Here is a 22,335-nt window from a genome sequence, read left to right as displayed (position 1 = left end):
CCCCCCCCCCATTTAGCCTTTTAAAGCTTTTGCTCGTCTTGCTTCTTTGTTCACCCAGTCTGGGATTTCCCTTTACAGGACCTTTGAGTCCTGTAGGAACCCTTTAGTGTAAGATGTGTCTGCAGACATTCTGGCATTCAAAAAATTTCCATAATGATGGAAATGGAATAGGATTCCACAAATTTGTTTATTGCCAAGAATAAATATGTTATTAAAAAAAATTGTTTTGCTAGTCTCAGCTACAATTGTTTTCAAAGAATTCTTAATAATGGAGTTTAAGAATGCAGTCAGTTTATCTAAAGTGAGCTAAAGAAATAGGATAGATCTACGGAGAATTATTATCCTTTTATACTTCCAAAACCCAACATAATATCAGCATAAGAAAAAGCAACAGAATTGTCAAGGATTAATTTCAGTTTATATATTTCTCCTATTTCAACTGTTTTTCTTTTAACTAAAGATACAAAAGATACTTTACTAGATATGTCTCCATTTATTCCTCTAAAATATTTACAGCTGAGTTCTTTAGGCTTATAGCTGCTGTGAACTCAGTTCTCTTCTTTTAACTACACCACCACAAACCAGATTTATCCCTACATTGAAGACAGTGTCTTGGGACTAACAAATCCCAATGTGGAAGAAGACCCTCATCCAGAGCCCATTGAAGCTAGTGGAAAGATTCATATTGACTTTGTATTGGGATATTAAACATTCATTTCCTCTTCTTTTTTTGAATTTAACTACTCATTTTCAGGGTGAGATAGTCTTTACTTTAAACAAATCTTAAAGTTGCCCTAATTTACTGAATTAACTTGTGTCGTATTTACCATTTAGGCAAAACTTCCAGTAGAGTGAAACTGTTGCATATGCATCTCCCAAAATAAGATTGTGTTTTTGAAGGTCTAGTTGGAATAGCTGGGGAAAGATGGACCTCTGCCCTGTACTCAGCCCCCTTTCTCCTTTGTGCATAGTGCTGTGTTCATTGCCGGTCTTACAGAGAGCAAATCATGTATATACACACATGCACATATATATGTATATATATAAAAATAAAAGAGAGCTTGAAAATGTAAGCATTTCTGCCTTGAATGTGAGGGATATCATCCGCTGTGTTCAAATTAGGACATGGAAGTTGTGGCATATGCCGTGTCAAGGCACAGCAGTGCAGTTCTGTATCTTTAAATGTTCATGCATAACAGTGAAACCAGGTGAGATCTGGCCCCAGGTGCTGGCTCCTGCATGCATTGCTGAACAATTTTTAAAGGATGCAGATTGGGTGGTTGGAGGAGGAAAAAGTAGGTCTTTTTCTAAATAGATCTTTTTTTGTGAAATACATTGCAGGTTTAATGCAATGATTAAAACAACGATTGACTTAAGCTTCGTACATTCCACTAATAGCAGCTCGATATAATCCGGTCCTGACCTGGCTCCCCCTGATGTGCAGTACCAGTTGTCATGGAGCCCCAATTATGCCAAACTGGGGGAAGATTTTGTTGAGACCATGAAACTCATTTCACTGGTGACTGTACACAAATGCTGAATTAAGGGTCCTTCACAGAATTACTCTGAAGGGAAAGCTTGGATGCTGAAGAGGTGCTCCAAGGACTGCTTCTGCTTTCCCTGTCTGCACATCAAGAGCCTACATGGCTTCAAAAATAGCTCTAGAGCAAAGTTTTTTCCTTCATTCCTTTCAATGTAAATCCAGTTTTGAGTCATTTTACCTTCAGGTCCATAGGTTCAAATTCTGTGGTCACCAGAGATGAGGCATCAAGGTAAATTTGCAGATAATTTGGATAGTGGCCCATGCTGAAGGTGTGTGGCTTCTAAACCTAATTAGAGGTGTAGTTTGTTGCAGGCAAAAATTATTGATACACAAGGAAGGTTTTATTTGGAGACATCTGTAGGTTGGCAGCTGTGCCAGCCATGTCTGTTCTTCTAAGTAACGGAAGCCGTGCAGCCGGGAATAGCAGTGTTTTGGTGACAAGCGTTGAGAATATTGGTTGAATTGCACTATGAAAATATTTTCATTATTTTTATTATTACTGTTCTGCAAGCGGATTTGAGATATGTGTCTGCCTATGTGTGCATGAATGGATGAGGTAGAGAGGGAGGGCTTTTATTTTTTATTTTTTTTTCAGTCACACCTCCTTAGCATTTTGTACATATCAGCATTCTAGCCGACCGATTTGCTAATTGCGCTGGAAGACCCACTTTAAATTCAGGAATACTGAAACTTTGAAACTGTAACATTTTGACTGGTGAGAATGACCAGTCTTCTTTTCTCTTTCGCAGTGAGCTAGTTGAAGGAAGCTGGCATTGTCGCAGAGTGAAAGCTCTGCAGAAGTGCCGCAGGTTTTTCATATGGAAATGTGAAATAATGGGGTGATTAAATAGAGCTGTATATTAAAGTACATCTGACATTAGAATTAGCATAATGTGCTCTAGCCCTAGGCTGAGTACTTTATTTGCCATCTGCGTCGGACCAAAATCCCCTGGGGAAGCGCTAAAATATTCTGAATAAACTCAGCCCTAGTTCTTATTGAGAGTAAAATACCATTTGTGGCACGTCGTATTGATTCGTCTTAATTGCGGTGCAGAAAAGAACATTCAGTTGCTGATGACTTTTGTACTCTGTGACAAGTCGGCTGGAGTTATTCTAACACTGCAGTTGGTTAACCTGAACAGACTGTCGTGCTCAGAGAAGGAGAAAACCTTATCTTCGGTAGCATAAACTACAGTATCATCTCCCGGCTTTACTCCTTTCTATCTCAGTGCAGCATCCTTTTTTTTTAAAAAATTTTTTTATGTTATTCCCTGAGCACAGCAGCCAACGAACTGAAGGGAAAATGGGGCTTCATTGAATCAGTCCGAGAAAATTCACGTTCTTACCTAGTTATTCTCCCCAGTTTCCCTCCCCACACTTCTACCCCCACATCTTCTTAAAAAAAAGCCAGGAACATCTGACCAGCTTTCATCTAAGGGAGTGAAAATCAGTGGAACTTGTCCTTGAGGATCCATCTCCGGAACCATTAGTTCAAGAGATTTATTATGCATATTCTGTAAAAAGCTGTGGCTTCTCCTGTGCATAAGCCCACAGTCTTAGTCGGTTGTAATGGTTTGATTTTTGTCAACTCTCCACTCAAATAGGTTGCTGAATACCTTTGAAAAAGTGCTTATAACATGCATAAAAAATAAATATTTCATCTGAAGGAAAATACTTTGATGCTCCATGCAATTCTGTAACATTCATAAGGTCCAGTTTTTACCCTATAATTGCCTATCATTATACACAATTTACATATTCAAACATTCTCTACAAACCTTAGTCTAGCATGTTTTTATTACAAATTCAGATCAAGGGAATAACCTTTAACTTCAGAGACAAATGAGACAAATTTACAAGTGCATGTCTGCTGTTTTCTTGTGTTTTATAAATCCCTGCAGACCCGAACACTTTTGCTATAACGCCACTCAGAACAATATACATATATTACTACTTGTTTGTAGTGCTTCAGTAATGAGTCCCCTTTGTATTAGATAACCTATATAATTCAGCATCTAGGCCCTCCATAACGTCAATTATCTCCTCATAGCTAAATGTACATTCCATTAAAACAAGATTTACAGCCTTTATAATACTTCTTAGGATTGAACGTGGAGATTTTGTGGATTTAAAGAAGCAGAGATGGGAGTTAGCATTTGTTAAAGAAGCAATGAATTAAAACAAAAATGCTATTTCATTTACTAACTATGAATAGGCACCTAATACCCTTAAAAAATAGTTATAGTAAAACAGACTGAAGTACTCCTGGGGAAAAAAACAGGAAAATTTGTTTTCACCCTTTGGCTTTTTTTATTGTTTCCTAATTTACTCTTTATTTTTCCATTATATGACATGGACAATTTCCTTTATGTATCCTCCTTTAAGTTCCTATTCAGATTACTGAGAATTCTTGCTTGTAAGATGAGAAAATGGCACCTTAGAAAAGTCTGTGGGAAAAAAAAATCCCAGCACTTGCCAGTTTTCAAACAAAACTACTTACAGGAAACCGATTTAAAGGGAAGCTGCTGGCATATGTCATATGTTGTAGAAAAGACTGACATTATTTCAAATGCATTTGAATACCTTATGCAAAGAAAAGGCCTAAAAGTGTCCTTGAGCAGTACAAGGGTTTTTCATTAATGCTGTAAATGGGATCCTATATATTAAACCACCAGCCATGGGTAGTCCTATGGTCTTTTTGTCTCATGAATGGGTACATTTCCCCCCACATATTGCTTTCCCCATTTTCACTGATAGTTTTCACTATTTTATGCAGCAGCTTTGTAAAGCATCCTTTCAGTCTGCTAGCTGATGTCTTAGGTTCAGAGAAACTAACTAAAAGACACAAAGCTGTTTAGATGCTAAAGGTGGAGTCAATTGAAACTGTTGTATCACAAAGGGCTAATTTAAAAGTTAACTCATTCACTATTGATCTTTTAATATTGATTTTCCTGCTCGCTCCTTACTTTTCACACTTCTCCCTTTCTCTGCTTTATAAATTGCCTTTGTATTTTAGAATTTAACACCAATTAGAAGAAGGTGTTCAGAGATGACAAACATGTTTTTTATCTTCCATTTTAATAGTGCTCCTGGGTCAAAATCCCTGTGTCGTGAGTTCCAATTTTTGCTATGCATTTTTCTTGCTTTCTCTGCACTAAGTAAAAGCACTTCTTATACTTCTGTAGGCTGAACATTAACTTCCAGTAAGCCACAAGCTCTTTTAAGGAATGAGAAATTGGACATCCAGAAGGAAGTTGCCCAAAATGACTATTGACATTTTATACCTAAAAATATAATATTGCCATTTTGTAATGCACTAGAAATTAAACTGAGCTGTGCATTTGGCTCATTTATGTGAATCTGGCAGTACAGATCTGAGGTATGATTAAGTCTCACAGAAAATGGTACTATTGAACACAAGCTGCATCTTCAGCCAAAGGTCGCCTGTGTCCATTAAGAAGCAGGAAGCATCTGTTTGTGTTATGCATGACTGTAGTCTGCCTGCAGTCTCCTTTTTTTTTGTAAGTATAAATGCTAGAGAGGACATATAAAATGCTTCTGGGGAAAGTTTAATGAAAAAAAAATCACAACTTGGTATATTCATATAAGCCTAGTTAAGATCCTAGTTTGTGATAACCTGGTATAGCTTATCTGGAAAAATTTGAAGTCTGCAATGGTGGCCATCAGAGCTGCTTTGAATCCATAGCAGGGTAATTCAAATCAGCATTTGGCTAAGAGTATGATTTTAAGGTATCGTGTTGATATCTCCAAGTCTTCAGGGATTCATGCTCTTTGTTCTTGGAATTCTGAAAGGATTGGCTGTAGACAGACAGCATGACAGTCTGACTTTTTGACTATGTGATTGGTAATTAATCTGTTTGGTTTTCCACTTGTATGATAAAATAGTTCATTTCACAAAAAAGGTATTTATTATTACAAGAATGATAAACAGACAATTCGCAGTCCTGCCTAATAGAAAAGGAACACGGCTGAAAAGCACAAATGGCTTCAGAAAATAAAATAGGCTCCCAAAAGTGGGGCAGCATTTAGTCCACCAAATGCCGAGTTTGGTAGTTGGCTTTAGCATAGAAAGAATTAACAGTACCTTACTAATAGTAGTGTAATGTTAATATATTTTAATATTGGTGTCAGCCAGTGCTGTTGTAGATCTTTTCCAACAGGTAGAAAATGCTCTCGAGAATATTTGCATCGCTAATTAAAATCAGTGCTTGGAATGAGAGGGTCTTGTGGGGTTTGTAGGTTCCCTTGGCATAAAGCTTCTTGCATAATCTCTGTAGAAAACTTGCAGTCTCACTAGTCAAGGTAGAAACAGGATGGAGAAAGCTGTAAAACACGCAGGCAGCGTGTGGGAGAAGAATATTGCATGAAGTCGTGATTCTTCTGTTTGAAGATGGCACTGGAGGAGACAGGCTATTCAAGAGGCAAGGCAGAAAAAGAGAACAGGGCTTAGTATGGGAGGAAACAGGATTCTGTTACTGAGAAGTAACACTTCTTGGTTACTTCTCCTCCTTTCTTCAGACACCCTTATTTTTCCATCCACCTCTTAAAAACATTTCATTTTTGTTTCCCTGTCACATTCTTTCCCTTCACCAACCTCATCCTGAGATTCCCCATTTCCAGATGATGACAGGCTCTGTGGCCCCTCATGCTTGGGCTCTTGAACCTAAACCTCCATCTCCTCTTCTTGACTGAGATGCCCTTCAGGTCGGCTGAGCTTTACGAGAGAGTGGCTGTTTATCTGAGTGGAGAATTGGAGGTGCTTAGGTTGTGAGACTGCAGGCGTCTTGCTAAGCCACAAAACACCAACTTTAGTTGCTAGTTGATGCTTACTTTATGAATTGTTGGTGATAGTCCCCATCAGCCTCAGCTGGATGTGCTGCAAGACTCTCTTGAGCCCTTTCTTTAGACAAGGCAGCGTAGAGATGGATGCACTGTGTTAGCTCTGGGGATGGATAGAGGAGTTGCGCTTGTTTTACATCTTCAGCTCGTGTTGCGATCTAAACGAAATGAAAATGAAGAGAGGTATAAAGAGAAATGGTTCCTTTGCGTTTGGTGTTTAAAACTAGTGACTGGCATTGGACTGGCAGTGGTGATCCTCACCCAGCCTTGGACCCTACTTCACACTTCCGACTTTTTTTTTTTTTGAGACTGTCAGTCCCTCTGAAATGGAGGTAGCAGCACTGCCAAACACCCCAGGGAGTGCAGGGAGGGTAAAACTCTCGATATTGGGTGTGCTCAGCATATGTTTGTTTAATCATAAACATATGTAAGTCAATCTTCTTGCTAACTTGGATAATTTAGAGTGGCAGTATGGCTTATAAAACCTCTTCAGCAGAAATACCTATAGTAGAGATATTTTTGCATACCCAGTCAAGCATCGGGTATGAACCGATATAGTTCACACTGCAGATGCACACTGCAGACACCTGGAAAGTATTTGGCCCTTATCTAGGTGACCTGTCAAACCACGTATAACCATGTATTTTCTTCACTATGAAACACTAAATCTTTTCAGTATTTAATGCCCTTTAATGTCAGCTGGTCTTATAAGGAGACTTGTTAAACTAGTGTTCTCAATTATGGCATTTTAATTTAATAATAATTCAATTAAAGGTGTGTTTTTTATGGAGCATCCATGCTACCTTTATTGGTATTATTAGAGTAACCATCATAATAACAAGGAGTAATTATTTAAATGCTCATTAAAAATCGAGTGGTGGAGAAGAGAGTAACATTGGTGGAAAGACTGTAGGAACCTGACACATGTCTGTTCCTGAGTGCTACAATAAAAGGTGTCCTTTCTTTAAAGCTTGCAAGTTTCTACTTTTCCTGAACTTCTAAAGGTGCAGTAAAGCAGCATTAAAATTCCTTAACATTTTTATTGCTGCTGTTGTAACTTTGCAAAGGGAACCAGAAACATTATCTGGAAAGTATTGCTAGAGGTAAAGAATGGCAGTGGTTATGTGGACCTGACTGCAGGTCCTCACCGCAGTCTTGGCAGGGGTTATGGGTGGGTGATTAAAAAGGGGGGTGGGGTGGGGAAGTTTGTTCTCTGTTACAGCTAATGGCATTATTCAGGCATGCTGAGGGGAGGATTCGTAAGGCACTGGATGTCACTGTAGCCCAGCAGAAAATAATGAATTCTCAACAGTTCTTATCTCACACTGATTATTGTTTGATGGTATCCAAAATAACTGAGGATATTTTGAGGGAAATTTATCTCCAGGGCAAAGGCGCTCAGCATTCAGGGTATAGAAAGTAATGTACCAACTGGGCAAGGAAGATCTGCGTATCACTAAATGATACAAGTGAGACTGCAGAGGACAGATAAGTCAGGGGATTCAGGCTGCCTGGTGCAGTGGGATGAATGTCCACAGACCCAGGCTACTCTTGTTCTGGGCTGGGAAAACTGAACTGTCTTTTCTCACTGCCCCCTGTAAGGGCAGAATTTGGGAGGCAGGATCTGAATTTACCTTTGTTTTGTACTGTTCATGAAAGACAAAAAAGCTCATTATTGCTTTGACATTTTGAGTGGAACATAATCTGCCATGCAATAATGGAGGGAACACGTTTTAATATTTCTGGAAAAGACCATCGTTTGCCATAATATGCAGAAAAGGCAAGAGTATTCAGTAAGTTCATAGTTTATAATCACCTGCTTAGAGAGAAGATACTAGAGAGATTTTTAATCTACCAGATAAAAACATAACAAGATCTAACGGCTGGCAGTTCAACTCAGCAATTTGAATCAAAAAGAAGACAGGTTTTTTGATACTGAAGGTAGTCAACCATTGCCACAGACTACTCCGATGCATAGTGAACTCTCTCTCACTTGGCATTTCCAAATCAAGTTGGGAGAAAGGGGTGCTAAAAGACACGAAGTGGTTCAACTGCAAATCGCTGGACTGGATGATATCTGTATGTGAGGTGCAGACTAAACTGTTTCCTATGTTTTTCATGTACATGTATGTAGGAAAAAATATTATCATCTTAAATTTCAGGAAGAAAAAATTTAGATTAGGCATTTGGGGAACCTTCATGATGGTAAAGGAGAGAAGGAATGAGGTAGACTTTGGGAACGTTGTAGACTGTCCATCCAGGTGGCCTTTGAAGTGGGATAAATGGAGCATCTGCATGGGATAAATGGAGTAGATATGAATAGATGCATAGATATGGCGATCCTTTGGGTCAGGAATTGGACAAGGGCAACCCTTAAGGTTTATCCCAGTCCTCTCATTCTTTAAATTCACAGTCCTTCCTAGCCTTTAAATCAATGTTTCTGAACCTATAGACCCGTGTCTCAGTAGGATCCAGCCCTACAAACCTGTCTCATGTCTGAACTTCAGCAGCAGTATTTGTTTGGCTTTAGTGCAACCTTGGAGCTACTATTGACTGCTCGGGGCTTGTGGCCTGGATGTCTCATCTCAGTACATACACCCTATCCACCAACTAATGTAAAGATAAAAGATTATACTTGAGCCCTGAAAATCATGCCTAGTTACAGACTGTAGGGTTGAATCCATGTGCAATTCATTTAACAGTATTAATAAAGTCTTGGCTTGTGCTTAACTCTAAGCACATGAATAATTTCATCACTATCCAACAGAGCACTTCAGCCTATGCTTAAGTTTCACTGATGTTGATTACTCACATGCTCAAAGTCAAGCACATGCTAAAGTGATAAAGACTGCATATGGCAAAGCCTATACAGCTAGTTGTCATAAAGCGGGTATTTAGACAGACTTCAGTGCAGGTGGCAAGGGATTAAGATAGCCATATATCAAAAGTAGCCTTATAACAAAGAGTTTTATAGTGTAGGTGCACTGCATTATTAAATATAAGGATCATTCTTGAGCAATACATGGCTGTTTCTGGGCATGTTTAAAATATTTAGCAAGTTTTTGAATATAAAAATATTTGGAGTGGATCTTCAAAGACTTTTTGACATTGTTCTGTTCCTAAAAGTGAGCATCTACACTGCTCAGGGCTACTTCTAGGCAAGATAACCATGAAGTGATAATATGGAAATGAACATTTTAATTTATTTTTTTCATTTTTTTTAAACAGGGAGTCTGAGGAGAGTCTTTCAGGGTTGTGAAAGTTAAAACATATATATACACAGGCATGCACACATGAACACTCCTGAAGCAGTCAGAGATCGGTAGCCAGGTAGCCTGCAGTCAATTTTGCCGCCGTGTTGGGGTCTCCTGAAGAGGAGTGTTAAGGAGTGTAAAAGCTAAACAAAACAAAAAGGAAGAGAAGACTCTTTTATGACTGCTAGCTTGTAAATCTTAGATCACTAATAGCACTAATTTGCTCTGTATGAAAGAAAACTAAAAAGGAGGGGGATTTACTTTCCTCACTTGAATTTCACGGAGGTGAAGTTTTGGAGAACAAAACAAAACAAAACATCTCAGTTCCATGTAACATGTAGTAGCAAGCATCCAGCCAGCTGCCATTTTGAGGGTAATTTTTTTAATCAGCCATTTCAGTTTTAGATTGGCCTTGATCCTCAGACTGCTCAGGAATTTTTCTCCTTACGTATGTGCCTTTGCTGAAGTAAACGTGTTGCTGTTGTCGTCGTCGTTGTCTAATACACAGCTGTTTTCTTCCTCCTGTCAGCTCTTGAGCTAAGCAAGGAGAATGCACGCACACACACTCACACACTTTATTTTTTTAAAGAAAAAAACCCCACAACAAAGAAGAATGCATGCTGTGACTTTAAAAATGAAAGAATCGAACAGCTGTGGGTAATAAATCGATTAATTAGAGTGGATAAAATGAAGGTGAAGGGTGCAGAGCACTCTTTAATTTGAAGATATATGACCTTGTAAGATGCTGCACTTCATTTGCTATTAGATCACACTTCGGAAGGGGCTTTATTAAAATCTGTTCTAGGGTGAGCTGAGGTAAAACATATTGTTAAAAAAAGCTTTTGACAGAGTATGTTATATACTTTAGTCTGCTTCAGTGATTTCTGTCACTTTTTATACTACACATGTTGCCGTGCAAGAAAGTTAAAGGTCTAGACATTTTCATCATATTTCTGTAAGAAACAGAAATTTAAATATTTGAAGTAATAATGGGAGCATTTACTGTTGCTTTGGCTGCAGAGCTGACATAAAATTCCCTAACTGCCTCAGCGCTGAGTAGAGTTTTAAGGGATAATGTATCAGTTCCTTTCTGTGATTGTATGTGGCTTTCATTACTGTCAATAGCAGTTACGGGCACTTTTTCCAAGCCGAGTACAGTTCCCAAACTTGTGTTTTTTCTAATAGCGGTTGTTAGAGATTAATCAAAGCAACCGAGTCTGTCCCATACGACGCAGCGTGCAGGGCCGGGGCACAGGGGCCATGTCAGCCAGGCAGAAATGCCCGCTGTGTTGTGTATTTTTTTTCTTGGCTGTGAAGAGCCGCCTTCTCTGAAATCGGGGTCTGAAGATGCTATCCACAGCAATAGCCCTACTAAATCAATAGGAGCGTGAGGAGCTGCACCACATTTATCACCTACCTTTGTAAATAAGTCTCAATCTGATAGATGCTTTTTCCTTTACGCTTTTATGGATGTTCATTGGGTGATAAGATTAGATAGACTGACAGGCTGATAGGTAGGCACATAATCTTCTAGCCTCCTTGTCTAAGGTTTTGTAGGTTTTGTTAGCAGCCGCCATTCCTGCAACAGCCAGAAGAGGGGAATTCAGTCAGCAGCAATCCTGCTTTGCCTGGTGTGCCCGAGTTCAATTTTTTTCTTTTTTTTTTTTTTTGACTGCTATGAGTCAGTCCTCCTCTTTACAACGGTAGTTTCAATAATACGGTTCTGTTCGCCTTATAAATTTTCATTTTCAAGCTCAAGCAATAGGCTTTTATGAATTGCAGTCTCCTCAGTCTAGAAAGGGGTTGTGTAGTTGAGCTTTGGACCTGAGCTCCTGTGGAGGGGCTGGGATCGGGCCTCCTTTGAGTCGTTATGCGGATACGGGTCAGGCGGGAAGCTTGGCTCAGGCTTTGAACTTTCAGGAAGTTTAGTGCCTTTAGGTGCAGTGGGGCCACTGCTAGCCAAAATATGTGCTTTCATAAACAAACAAACAAGCAAGAAATTAATTTTAGATTTTCCAAAATGGGTAGTTGTTTTTTCAGGAAACCTCCCCCTCATTTAAAAAAAACCAACAACAAAACAAATCCTGGATTGTGATTTTCAGGCTGACACATATTTATGAATTTATCAGAGTCTTGCAGAGGCACTGAAAAAAGAAGGGCGGCTGGGGGGGGGCGGGGGGGAAGTGCTTTTTGAAGATAGCACAAAGTTTATATCGTGCCCAGGACTGGAATTTTCTAGCTAGCAAAATTATGACTGTAGTGCAGACTTGTCCACACCTGTCCTTTATGTAAAGCTGAATCAAGGTTAAAGGAATGCTTTCCACCTTTATGCAGTCGTTCAAAGAGGCTAGAAAGGCAAACAGAACAATGTTTTTGGCTCCGGTGAGCATTTCTGCATTGGAGGGCAGGCTCAGGCTCAGAAATTCTTGGGACCCAGTTCAAGCACGGCCCAACGTTTGTTACTGTTAATTGCAACTGTGCTGTCGGCTTTGATTACCGGATGTTTCATTTGAGTGGCTTCTTGGTGTTTTGGCAAAAAGAAAGTCAAAGTGGTTTATGCAAGGGTACGCTTTCCAAGCTCCTGTTGACTTGAATAGGACTTGTGCAGCTAAATACCTACGTAGTATTTTAAAAATGGAAGTGCTGGCATGACTGAAGCATGTATAAATTAAATTCAGCAAGATCTCAGGGGACTGCTGCATGAAGTATACAAAAATATAAAATGAAAGAGTGAACATGACACTGAAGCTTCTTGCAGGTGCCTTGTAAAACCTACCACACAGCATTTTCTTTGTTTTTTGTCTGTAGTCATAAATCCCTTGAAACAAGTTCCTTTTTGTGGAATAAACACGTGAAAGGATTTGGATCCTTATGCATCATAAAGGAAGGTTTTATTTGTAAGTTAGAGGATATAAACGTATATAGCACCAATGCGTATGTGTGATATTTGTCATACATGTTAAGTGAATAAGTGTGGTGAGTAAATGTGCTGTTCAACAATTTATATCAGTCAATACATTGCAATTAAGTCCTTCTTTCAGAAATGCCAAGGAGGAAATGTGTTAGCAAAATAAAGTGCATGCCAACTGTATTTAAATGTTCTCCGCTGTATTATTTTTTGAGTGTTCTTTCTGTTTTTCTTTTATAGGTAAAGATGAGCCTTCAAGCTATATTTGCACAACATGCAAGCAGCCTTTTAATAGTGCTTGGTTCTTGCTTCAGCATGCCCAGAACACACATGGATTCCGCATCTACCTGGAAACAAGCCCTTCAAACAGTTCCCTTACTCCACGCATCACCATCCCTCCTCCTCTGGGACCGGAGACTGTTGCACAGTCCCCGCTGATGAATTTCCTTGGAGACAACAACCCTTTCAATCTTTTGCGGATGACAGGACCCATCTTGCGCGAACACCCTGGCTTTGGTGAGGGTCGGCTCCCAAACACGCCTCCACTGTTCAGCCCACCGCCTCGTCATCATCTGGATCCACATCGCCTTAGTGCCGAAGAAATGGGGTTAGTTGCCCAGCATCCCAGTGCCTTTGACAGAGTTATGCGTTTAAACCCCATGGCAATTGAGTCCCCAGCGATGGATTTCTCCAGAAGGCTTCGAGAGCTGGCAGGAAACAGTTCCACCCCTCCGCCAGTCTCACCCAGTCGCACCAACCCTATGCATCGCCTGTTGAATCCTTTCCAGCCGAGTCCGAAATCACCTTTTTTGAGCACCCCACCACTGCCCCCCATGCCCCCCAGCAGCACTACGCCTCCCCAGCCTCAGGCCAAGAGCAAGTCCTGTGAATTTTGTGGGAAAACATTCAAGTTCCAGAGTAACCTTATCGTGCACCGGCGCAGTCACACAGGAGAAAAGCCCTACAAGTGTCAGCTCTGTGACCACGCTTGCTCCCAGGCCAGCAAGCTAAAACGCCACATGAAAACGCATATGCATAAAGCTGGCTCCATGACGGGCAGGTCAGACGATGGACTATCCACCACTAGCTCCCCAGAGCCGGGCACAAGCGAGCTCACTGGAGAGGGACTGAAATCCAGTGAGGCAGATTTCAGGAACGAGAGCGATCCTTCCCTGGGCCATGACAATGAAGAAGAGGAAGAGGAGGAGGAGGAGGAAGAGGAGCTCGAAAATGAGAGCCGGCCAGAGTCGAGCTTCAGTATGGACTCAGAGCTGAGTCGTAACCGAGAAAACGGCTCCAAGTCGCTGCCGGATGAGAAATCCCTCGTCCTGGGAAAAGTCATCGAGAATGTAAGTCTAGGTGCCATCCAGCAATATAACGACATGCTAGCTGAAAAACAGAAGAGGAGTAGCTTCATGAAAAGGTCTTCTGACCAGCGAGACTTGTGTCCCCGAGACCTCTGTCAGAGAGATCCAGGCGACGAGGACTCAGTGGTGGGAGAGCTGGACCGCACTGAGGAAGGGACGGTCAACGGAAGAAACTTTGGCCCTGGTGAACCCTTCCCAAACTTGTTCCCCCGCAAGCCGACGCCTATCACGAGCCCCAGTTTAAACAATTCCTCTAAAAGAATAAAGGTAGAGAAAGATTTGGACTTGCCACCAGCAACGATAATACCTTCCGAAAACGTTTACTCCCAGTGGCTGGTAGGGTACGCAGCATCGCGGCACTTCATGAAGGATCCGTTCCTCGGATTCACAGACTCCCGACAATCCCCCTTCGCGACCTCTTCCGAGCACTCGTCGGAGAACGGGAGCCTGCGTTTCTCCACCCCGCCAGGGGACATGCTGGACGGGGGGCTCTCAGGGCGCAGCGGCACGGCGAGCGGAGGCAGCACCCCCCACATCAGTGGCCCCGGCCCCGGGCGACCCAGTTCGAAGGAAGGGCGCAGGAGCGATACATGTGAGTACTGTGGCAAGGTCTTTAAGAACTGCAGCAATTTGACGGTGCACCGTCGGAGCCACACTGGAGAGCGGCCTTACAAATGCGAGCTCTGCAACTATGCATGTGCCCAGAGCAGTAAGCTGACGCGCCATATGAAAACGCATGGCCAGATAGGGAAGGAGGTCTACCGCTGCGACATTTGCCAGATGCCCTTCAGTGTTTACAGCACCCTGGAGAAACACATGAAAAAGTGGCATGGAGAACATTTGCTGACAAATGACGTCAAAATTGAGCAGGCAGAAAGAAGCTAAGGCCCCCCACCCCCCCCGCCCCCGCTAGGTTAAATTTCAGGGGTCTAGGTAACATTTTATTTGTACAGTTTAACTATTGCCAACTGAGAAAAGATGACCTAACTTGCCTCCGTAAACATAACTTAGCATAACTATGGTAGGTGCCAGACTTTGGCACTTAAATATAACCTGTGTCTACAAAGTTCTATTAAACCCGAGGGTTGATTAAGGCAGTAAAAATTGTGGAGCCTTTTAACTGTGCAATAATTTCTGTATTTATTGGGTTTTTGTAATTTTTTGGCATGTGCAGGTACTTTTTTTTATTCTTTCTGTTTAAATTTCTTTTAAAATTTTGTTGGGTATCCCTGTTTAATTTTACCCAGTCGTAGCCTGAGATTACTTGCATTGTAGGGGAGAAACATATCTTTTAAAATTATAATTTTTGGGCCGCTGCTTTGTTGAAATTTAAGCTAAGTGTGTGTAATTTCTTGTGAAGAAGCCAGCATTTGAACAGAAATCTTCCTTTTTTTTTTTTTTTCTTTCTTTTTTCTTCCCTTTCCTCTTCTTAAGTAACCTTGAAGATTAGGGAAAACAAAATTATACGGCGGATAACAATCTTTAAAATTAGCACTTTCTTTTGCAATTGGATCAAACATGTAGCACTGACAATGTTGCTGACGATAGAGGCCTTTTTTAGGTGGATTTCATCACTAAAGTTATGACAACAAAAAAGACATAGGCGTAGAAGGCAGCTACATTCCAAAATCAGAAATGTTCTTAATTGTGCATTACTATCAGATAGTTCCTTCCTGTTGTTAAAAGCTATGGCAACATAATGGTGCCATTTTGTCACTTTTGGGGGTGTCTTTCCCACCCTCTTCCCCTCCTGCCACTCTTCCCAGAGACAGTGAAAGTACATCTTGAGTATTGTAATATTCTTTTCGAACCTTGGAGGAGCCAAATGCCATCTTTTTTTCTTTTTAAACTGCAAAATCATAAATTTGAGTTCAGGACATCTACTTTAGTCCAGAGTTGTTGTAGTCAAAATAATTACTAGAGGATGGGAAAGTGTGAATTTCTCAATGAAAAGCCTCAACGCATAGGCATTTGGTTTATGAATAGAAACATTAGAACTATCTTATATGATGTACAATGATGTTATTATAAGGAAGGGAAAAACAAATTCTAGTTTATTTACCTGTCTGGGCAAGATTCTGCTCCTACTGAAGTCGGTAAGAGTTTTCCCCTTGGCTTAATGAGGAACAGAATGGGATTGTATTCAGATAAAAGCATTACGACAGAAAAAAGTAAAGAAAAGAAAAATGCACCTGCTCTACTTTCAAATTCCAAATTTTTTAAAGCCTTTTATGACTAATATTAGCAAACAGTGGAGAATTATGGTTAGAGATTTTAATTATGTTGACCCGCACTTTAAAGCTTTTGTTTGTGGTTAAGAGAAAAATGGCTTCTCAACAAGAAATTACATCATATTCTTCTACTTGGCCCAAAGGTGGGTTAAACTGTAAGGGAACAGCTGAGATTAAGTGTCAGTGTTGCTAAGCATGGCATTCACAATACTGGCACTATAAAGAAAAATAAATAAAAATAATTTATTGGACAGTTTTTCTACTGCCATTCAATTTGACGTGAGTGCCTTGAAAACTGATCTTCCTATTTGAGTCTCTTGAGACAAATGCAAAACGTTTTTGTGAAATGAAAAGACTTTTAAAAAAAAAAAGTAAAACAAGAAAAGTACATTCTTTAGAAAAAAAGAGCCACATTTACTTAAAAAAAAAAATTACTGGTTGAAGATAGTGGACATGAAAATGCCATAAGACCCAATCAAATGAAGATGTATACCCAGCACAACTTCGGACATCCATTAGCTGAATTATTCTCAGCCTTTTTTTTTTTTCAGGACAACGCTGCTTAGGAAATGGAATGGAAATGATTTACTGCTGAATTAAAACTCAAATGACACAAATTACAAGTTGTTATCATTGAATGAGAAAAAACAATTCAGGAACAACGGCTAATTTTTTTTTTAAAGTTAAATTTAGTGCACTCTGTCTTAAAATACGTTTACAGTATTGAATACATACAAGGGTAAAAAAGAAATTGTGTGTATGTGTGTTTGAGCAATCTTTTTTTTTTCAAAGTTTGCTTAATAGGTTATTAAAAAAAATGCCATAATGGCCATGTGTATATTGTTTTCTTTTGGTGACGGGGTTTTAGTATATATTATATATATTAAAATTTCTTGATTACTGTAAAAGTGGACCAGTATTTGTAATAATGGAGAATGCCTGGGCATTTTACAAAACCAGAAAGAAAAAAAAAAAAATCCCTTTTCTTTTTTCCTTGAAAATGTTGCAGTAAAATTTAAATGGTGGGTCTATAAATTTGTTCTTGTCACTGTAACTGTAAAGTCTTGAGTTTTAGTAAATTTTTTTCTGCCTTGGGTGTTGAATTTTTATTTCAAAAAATGTATAGAATCTTGTATTTGGGGATTAAAAGGTGATTGCTACACCATGTAGAAAAAGTATGTAGAAAAAAGTGCTTAATATTGTTATTGCTTTGCAGAAAAAAAAATCACGTTTCTGACCTGTACCTATTTTTCTCTTTTTTTCTCCCCTTCCCCCCTTCCCTTCCCCTTCTGGAATGGATATTGATATTGGTTGATTCATATGATGTAGGCACTTGCTGTATTTTTACTGAAGCTTGTAATTTTTTAACTGTACGCTTGTCCTTTTAAAGGGATTTAATGTACCTTTTTGTTAGTGAATTTGGAAATAAAAATAAAAACAAACAAACAGGCTGCCATAATATATTTTTTTAATTTGGCAGGATAAAATATTGCAAAAATAAAAAAAAATTTGTATGTGAAGTCCTTATTGTACAGGAAAAAAGGGGGTTGTTAGACGACCTTTGAGTAAAAGAAACAAAACAAAATAATTAAGTGCTTTTTTATTTTTAATTTTTTTGTTGTTGTTGTTCACAGATAATTTTAGTTGTATATATTTTTTTTTTGTCAGAAATGGCCTACAAAAAAGTGCTGTTCCCACAGGGCTCTAAATAACTTCAAAGTTGCCTGGACCCCTTGCATCAAGGTTTTACCAGGTATGGTTGAACCAGGCTGGATGGTTATTGCCTATTCATGTGAAATGAAATTCTGTTCCCGAAAAGGTGTCTGGGGTGACATCCCACAGCTTCCCCGCAGATTTGAGAGAGAGAGAGGAGATTTTTTCCGCCCCTTCTAAACACGAAGATGTCCAACACATCTTCCCTGTCCTGGCCACCCCCCACCTCACTGCTCCCCACACCCTGCCACCGTCCTCTGGAAGAAAGTCGTTTTATAGCAAAAAGTGAGAGCTGTTGCTTCCACTTCGACACAAAATGGTAAAAATGGTCTGCTGTTGGTACAGCTGTAACCAGGTTGAAGTAAAATTGGTCCAGGCACAGCCCTCCTCTTCCCTGTCAGAACAGGACCTACTCCGTGTACAGGTCTTGCCAGTCCATGTTTTTAGCTGCTTTGCTGCTGTTCACTCCTAATTGTACATTCCATAAATTTCTGAATGTTTGAGGGACTGGGATGAAATCCTGTGCCTTTTGATTTCTCTCTTCTTTGCTTTTCTTTCTCTCTCTCTCTCTCACGCTCTCTCCCTTTTGGGTCGAGGGGAAGACAGGTGGCAGAAGAGGCACTGAAGCTCTAGTGAAGGGGAGAAGGAGAAAATGCTCACCGCTCTTGCAGGAAGTGACGGTAAAACTTAAAACAAAAACAACAACAAAAAAAACCATTGCCATGCCAAATTCTTCTGCTGCTTTCATCGGTGTAGAACTGCTGGAGCAATTGGAGAGGCATGGGTGTGACAGCAGGGAGAATTTGGTCCAGCTACCTAACAGATAGATATATGTCTTCCTGGCTTGAACAACGTACCCTTAAGACTTCTGGACAAATTCTGGATCTCAATTAAACTGATATAAATCAAGAATTATTCATCACTCTTAGTCCTGGATTACTCCAGTGTAGCTGAGGCTGGAATTTGGTCCCTTAAAGGCACATTTTCACTTTTTGGTGAAAATTCAGATCTCTGGCGTTAGTATAAATCCAGAGTCATGTCACAGAACTCAGCAGAATCCCTTGGACATGCATCAGTGTAATGAAGATCAGAAGTTAACGGCATATTTTCAGTCCACAATTTGTTGATTTAAGAAAGAAATTCACCTTTCATTTTAGTGTAAGTTGTTCAGGAGCTCCAGTCTCCCTGTTGTTCTTAATTATCCAGGATAGCTAACACCAGCAGTTGTCTAATTTTGTGACTTAGATCACTGAAACTAACAATAAGTCACCCAAAAGCACAAGGGTTGTGTTTCTGCAGACTGTAGTGATAATGAAATGGCCCTCCTTTTCTTCTTGCTTAGAAGAACTGTAGTTTACTAGGCCATAAGCACAATATAACATAGACATAAAATAGCTAGAATGCTGCCATAGTTCTTTTCACAATTTAAATATTTTTTTTTATTATTATTTTAAGGTTGAATTTATTACTTTTATTGTGTCTAGTCCTGCTGCCTTTGAAGTCCAGAGCAAAACTCCAGTCAAATCCCTTGGCAACAGGACAGGTCCGAGAACCTGGTTTTAGAAAGAAAAATACTGATTTTTAAGGAAAGGGTCAAAAAATCAGCATTTCATCCCAGTCCTATGTAAAAGACAGTCCAAGGTTTTGTTTATCACAGGCAAACTCATTTTTATGGTGCTCTTTGTATTTTAGAACTGCAAAGCAAAGTAACGTTGATTTAAGTTGTTTGCATTTGTACCGGCAAGGCAAAATATTTTTATTACCTTTTTCTATTACTTATTGTATGAGCTTTTGTTGTTTACTTGGAGGTTTTGTCTTTTACTACAAGTTTGGAACTATTTATTATTGCTTGGTATTTGTGCTCTGTTTAAAAAACGAGAGCACTTTTTTTTTTATTATGGATAAAATGTTGAGATGGCTGGAGGTCATTTCAATATGGCTTAGTGAAATATTTATTGTTCCTTTTATTCTCTGTACAAGATTTTTGGCCTCTTTTTTTTCCCTTATTGTCACAATGTTGAGTTCAGCATGTGTCTACCATTTCATTTGTACGCTCGTTCAAAACAACGTTTGTTCCAGTTTCAAGTTATAAAAATAAATTGGACATTTGACTTGATCTCCAAATCTTGTCTTTCTTGTTTTTTTGAAATTGAGGGGTGGGAAAGGGTAAAAAGAAGGGAGTGAGAAGTTGAAGCTTCAGTACAGATGATAGAGCTTGTGCTGTATTTTCTGTCGATTCTCGTGGGAGTCGATCGGGAGAGAATTCTTGTTTGGGGAGGACACGTGAGCACCTGCATGATGCTAAGCAGATGCTCAAGTCCTGCTTACATCTCTTGAACTTAAATATAATGTCAAGTATTTCCTGAGTAGGGGTATTGAGAGAAAGTGGTAGAATAATGCTTGAAACGGTCAACTTTCTCATAGGAAATCATGTTATGTTTGGGCAATTAGCACAGTTTTCTGAAGATGGTGAGATGTGCTTTGCTTTTGTGTTCCTTTCCATCCCCATAAACTTAACTATGTGCTGTATGCACCTAAGTTTGTTAACGTGTTTTGCTTCTTGCACGCCAATGCAAATAGGGAGAAGGCTTACCAATTTAAGCAGGAGCTGAATTTGGGCCACAGACTGCGTATTACCATGTGAGAAGCACCAAAACGTAACTGCGGCTAAACAGCTGCTCCTCCTCCTCAGCTAGGGACGAAGGCATGCACAGTTAAAGGCAGAATTTTGCACAATTTGCAGTTTGAGTATAAGAGCTGACAGCTACAGGCAGTTCACTGTCCTGATACTCTTTATCAAGCCAACCTGTTAGCAAATGCATGGAAATCTTAAATGAGAGAATTGTTATTCAAACCATTATTGGAAAGCTCAGTAAAGATTTGGAGTGTCGGAGACCAGATTCTGATTTCCTGGAGGCCCTGGTCCAACAAACCATGTAACAGGCTTGTGATTCAAAGCAGGTGGGTAATTGAAATTCATTTCAAAGGAACTGCTCCTGGACTTTAAAGTATTTGGCTCAACTCAGAAGTCAGGAGGGGAAGCTAAGTGGTTTGTGCTACAGAAGAGCTCCTACAGATGGTCCCTTCCTGATCTCAGGCTCCCTGAATCTACAATCTAAATTTAGGTATGTGTGTAAGTGCTCTGCTGGATCAAGGCTTCAGAGTGATATAAAAGTTACAGGCTTTGAAAAGTTGCACTCATGAAAAACCAGTGAAAATGAAATCAGAACCCGACGCTGACAATTATATTGGGCAATAGTTCACGCTGTAATTCCCAAAATGCCATGTTCATTTTGAATGCCTTCTGCAGTGAGCTGTAAAGGCTGTTACATTTTACTTCTAAATTTTGTACAGTTTGCATTTGAATGGGGTGTTTTTGACACCCCATAAACATGACTTCACTCTAGTGGAGCTTTACACTGCTGTGTCATTTTGTCAGCTTTAAAGGCATTGCAGGCCTTGCAGATGTTGCTGCGATGTTTGAAGACTGAGCGGCAGCAGCCGCTGCTGTGCACCCTGGCCTGTGGCCAGGAGGGTTTGAAGGTGCGAGGGGACTTTCCGTCCACTGCCTCTGCTCGGGGAGGTGGTATCTGCCCGGCAAGGAGAAGCATGCACCTCCTAGAAGTAGTGATGCCTTGACTCATTACTGTTGGATCTGCTAGAGCTTGTCTGTCAGAGCCCTGATTACTCACATGTTGGCATGAGGGAAAAAGCCGGATTACGCCCTTTTGACAGAGGAAATGTGAGAAATCACACAAACAAGGCTGCAAACAACTAAATCCAAATGAGTCTCTCTGCAGCATCCTCGGGTTGGATGTTCCTGTATCACACATGCTTGTGTAATCCAAGAAGAACTCTGTTATAATCAAGAAAGAAAAAGGTTTAGAAAAATCTTCGTGAAATCCAAATGAAACCAATGGAGTTCAAACTTTGGTATGAAAGGAGAGGTACTTTAAGTCAGCACTGTAGTTATTATAAAGAAGAAACCTGTTATAAAGGTGATTTAATTTCTCAAGGGCCTTATTCCTCACACTGATTCTACACCATATTGCTTCTTATGACTCAATAGATTTACTCCTGATTTACATAAGTATGCCATGGGATTGAATCTGGCTTAGTGGTTTTATATACAAAAAATTTACTTAAATGATCAGAACATATAACAGAATAGCAGCGGCCATTGAACTCTAACTCCGTAATTGAGATGTTTCCATGAGAAAGTGGAGTCAAAGAGTTACATTTACCCTATCAAAGGACAGAAAGATACCATGTGAACTGTACGTCCAATTAAAACAGCCTGAAAACTCAAAATGAAAGGCTTGTGAACAGACCAATAATTATACACCAAAATCATTCAGGAAATAATTCTGAATAATGAATATATTTGAGAAAATTGTGATCTATTTGCAGACAACTTGTAAGCAAAAAAGAGGCAACATTTGCCTAATAGTTGATTTGC

The 22,335-nt window shown here is 39.8% G+C and overlaps 1 protein-coding gene across 4 annotated transcripts in view; it reads left to right on the top strand.

The window, feature by feature from the left end:
• The window catches only part of BCL11B (B-cell CLL/lymphoma 11B (zinc finger protein)), a 90,790-nt gene extending 75,470 nt beyond the window's left edge, over positions 1-15,320 (top strand). For all 4 annotated transcript variants that reach the window (XM_010583919.1, XM_010583917.1, XM_010583920.1 and 1 more), the window contains one exon: positions 12,806-15,320. In XM_010583919.1, the coding sequence (XP_010582221.1) occupies positions 12,806-14,817 (2,012 nt within the window). In that variant the 3' untranslated portion in view covers positions 14,818-15,320. The remainder of the gene's footprint in view (positions 1-12,805) is intronic.
• The last annotated feature ends 7,015 nt before the right edge of the window (positions 15,321-22,335 follow it).

The sequence above is a fragment of the Haliaeetus leucocephalus genome, unplaced genomic scaffold, assembly GCF_000737465.1.
Source record: "Haliaeetus leucocephalus isolate CR32 unplaced genomic scaffold, Haliaeetus_leucocephalus-4.0 Scaffold932, whole genome shotgun sequence".
In the NCBI taxonomy this organism is placed as follows: domain Eukaryota; kingdom Metazoa; phylum Chordata; class Aves; order Accipitriformes; family Accipitridae; genus Haliaeetus; species Haliaeetus leucocephalus.
The sequence above is the reverse complement of the archived record's forward strand: the minus strand, read 5'-3'. Positions and strand labels throughout refer to the sequence as shown.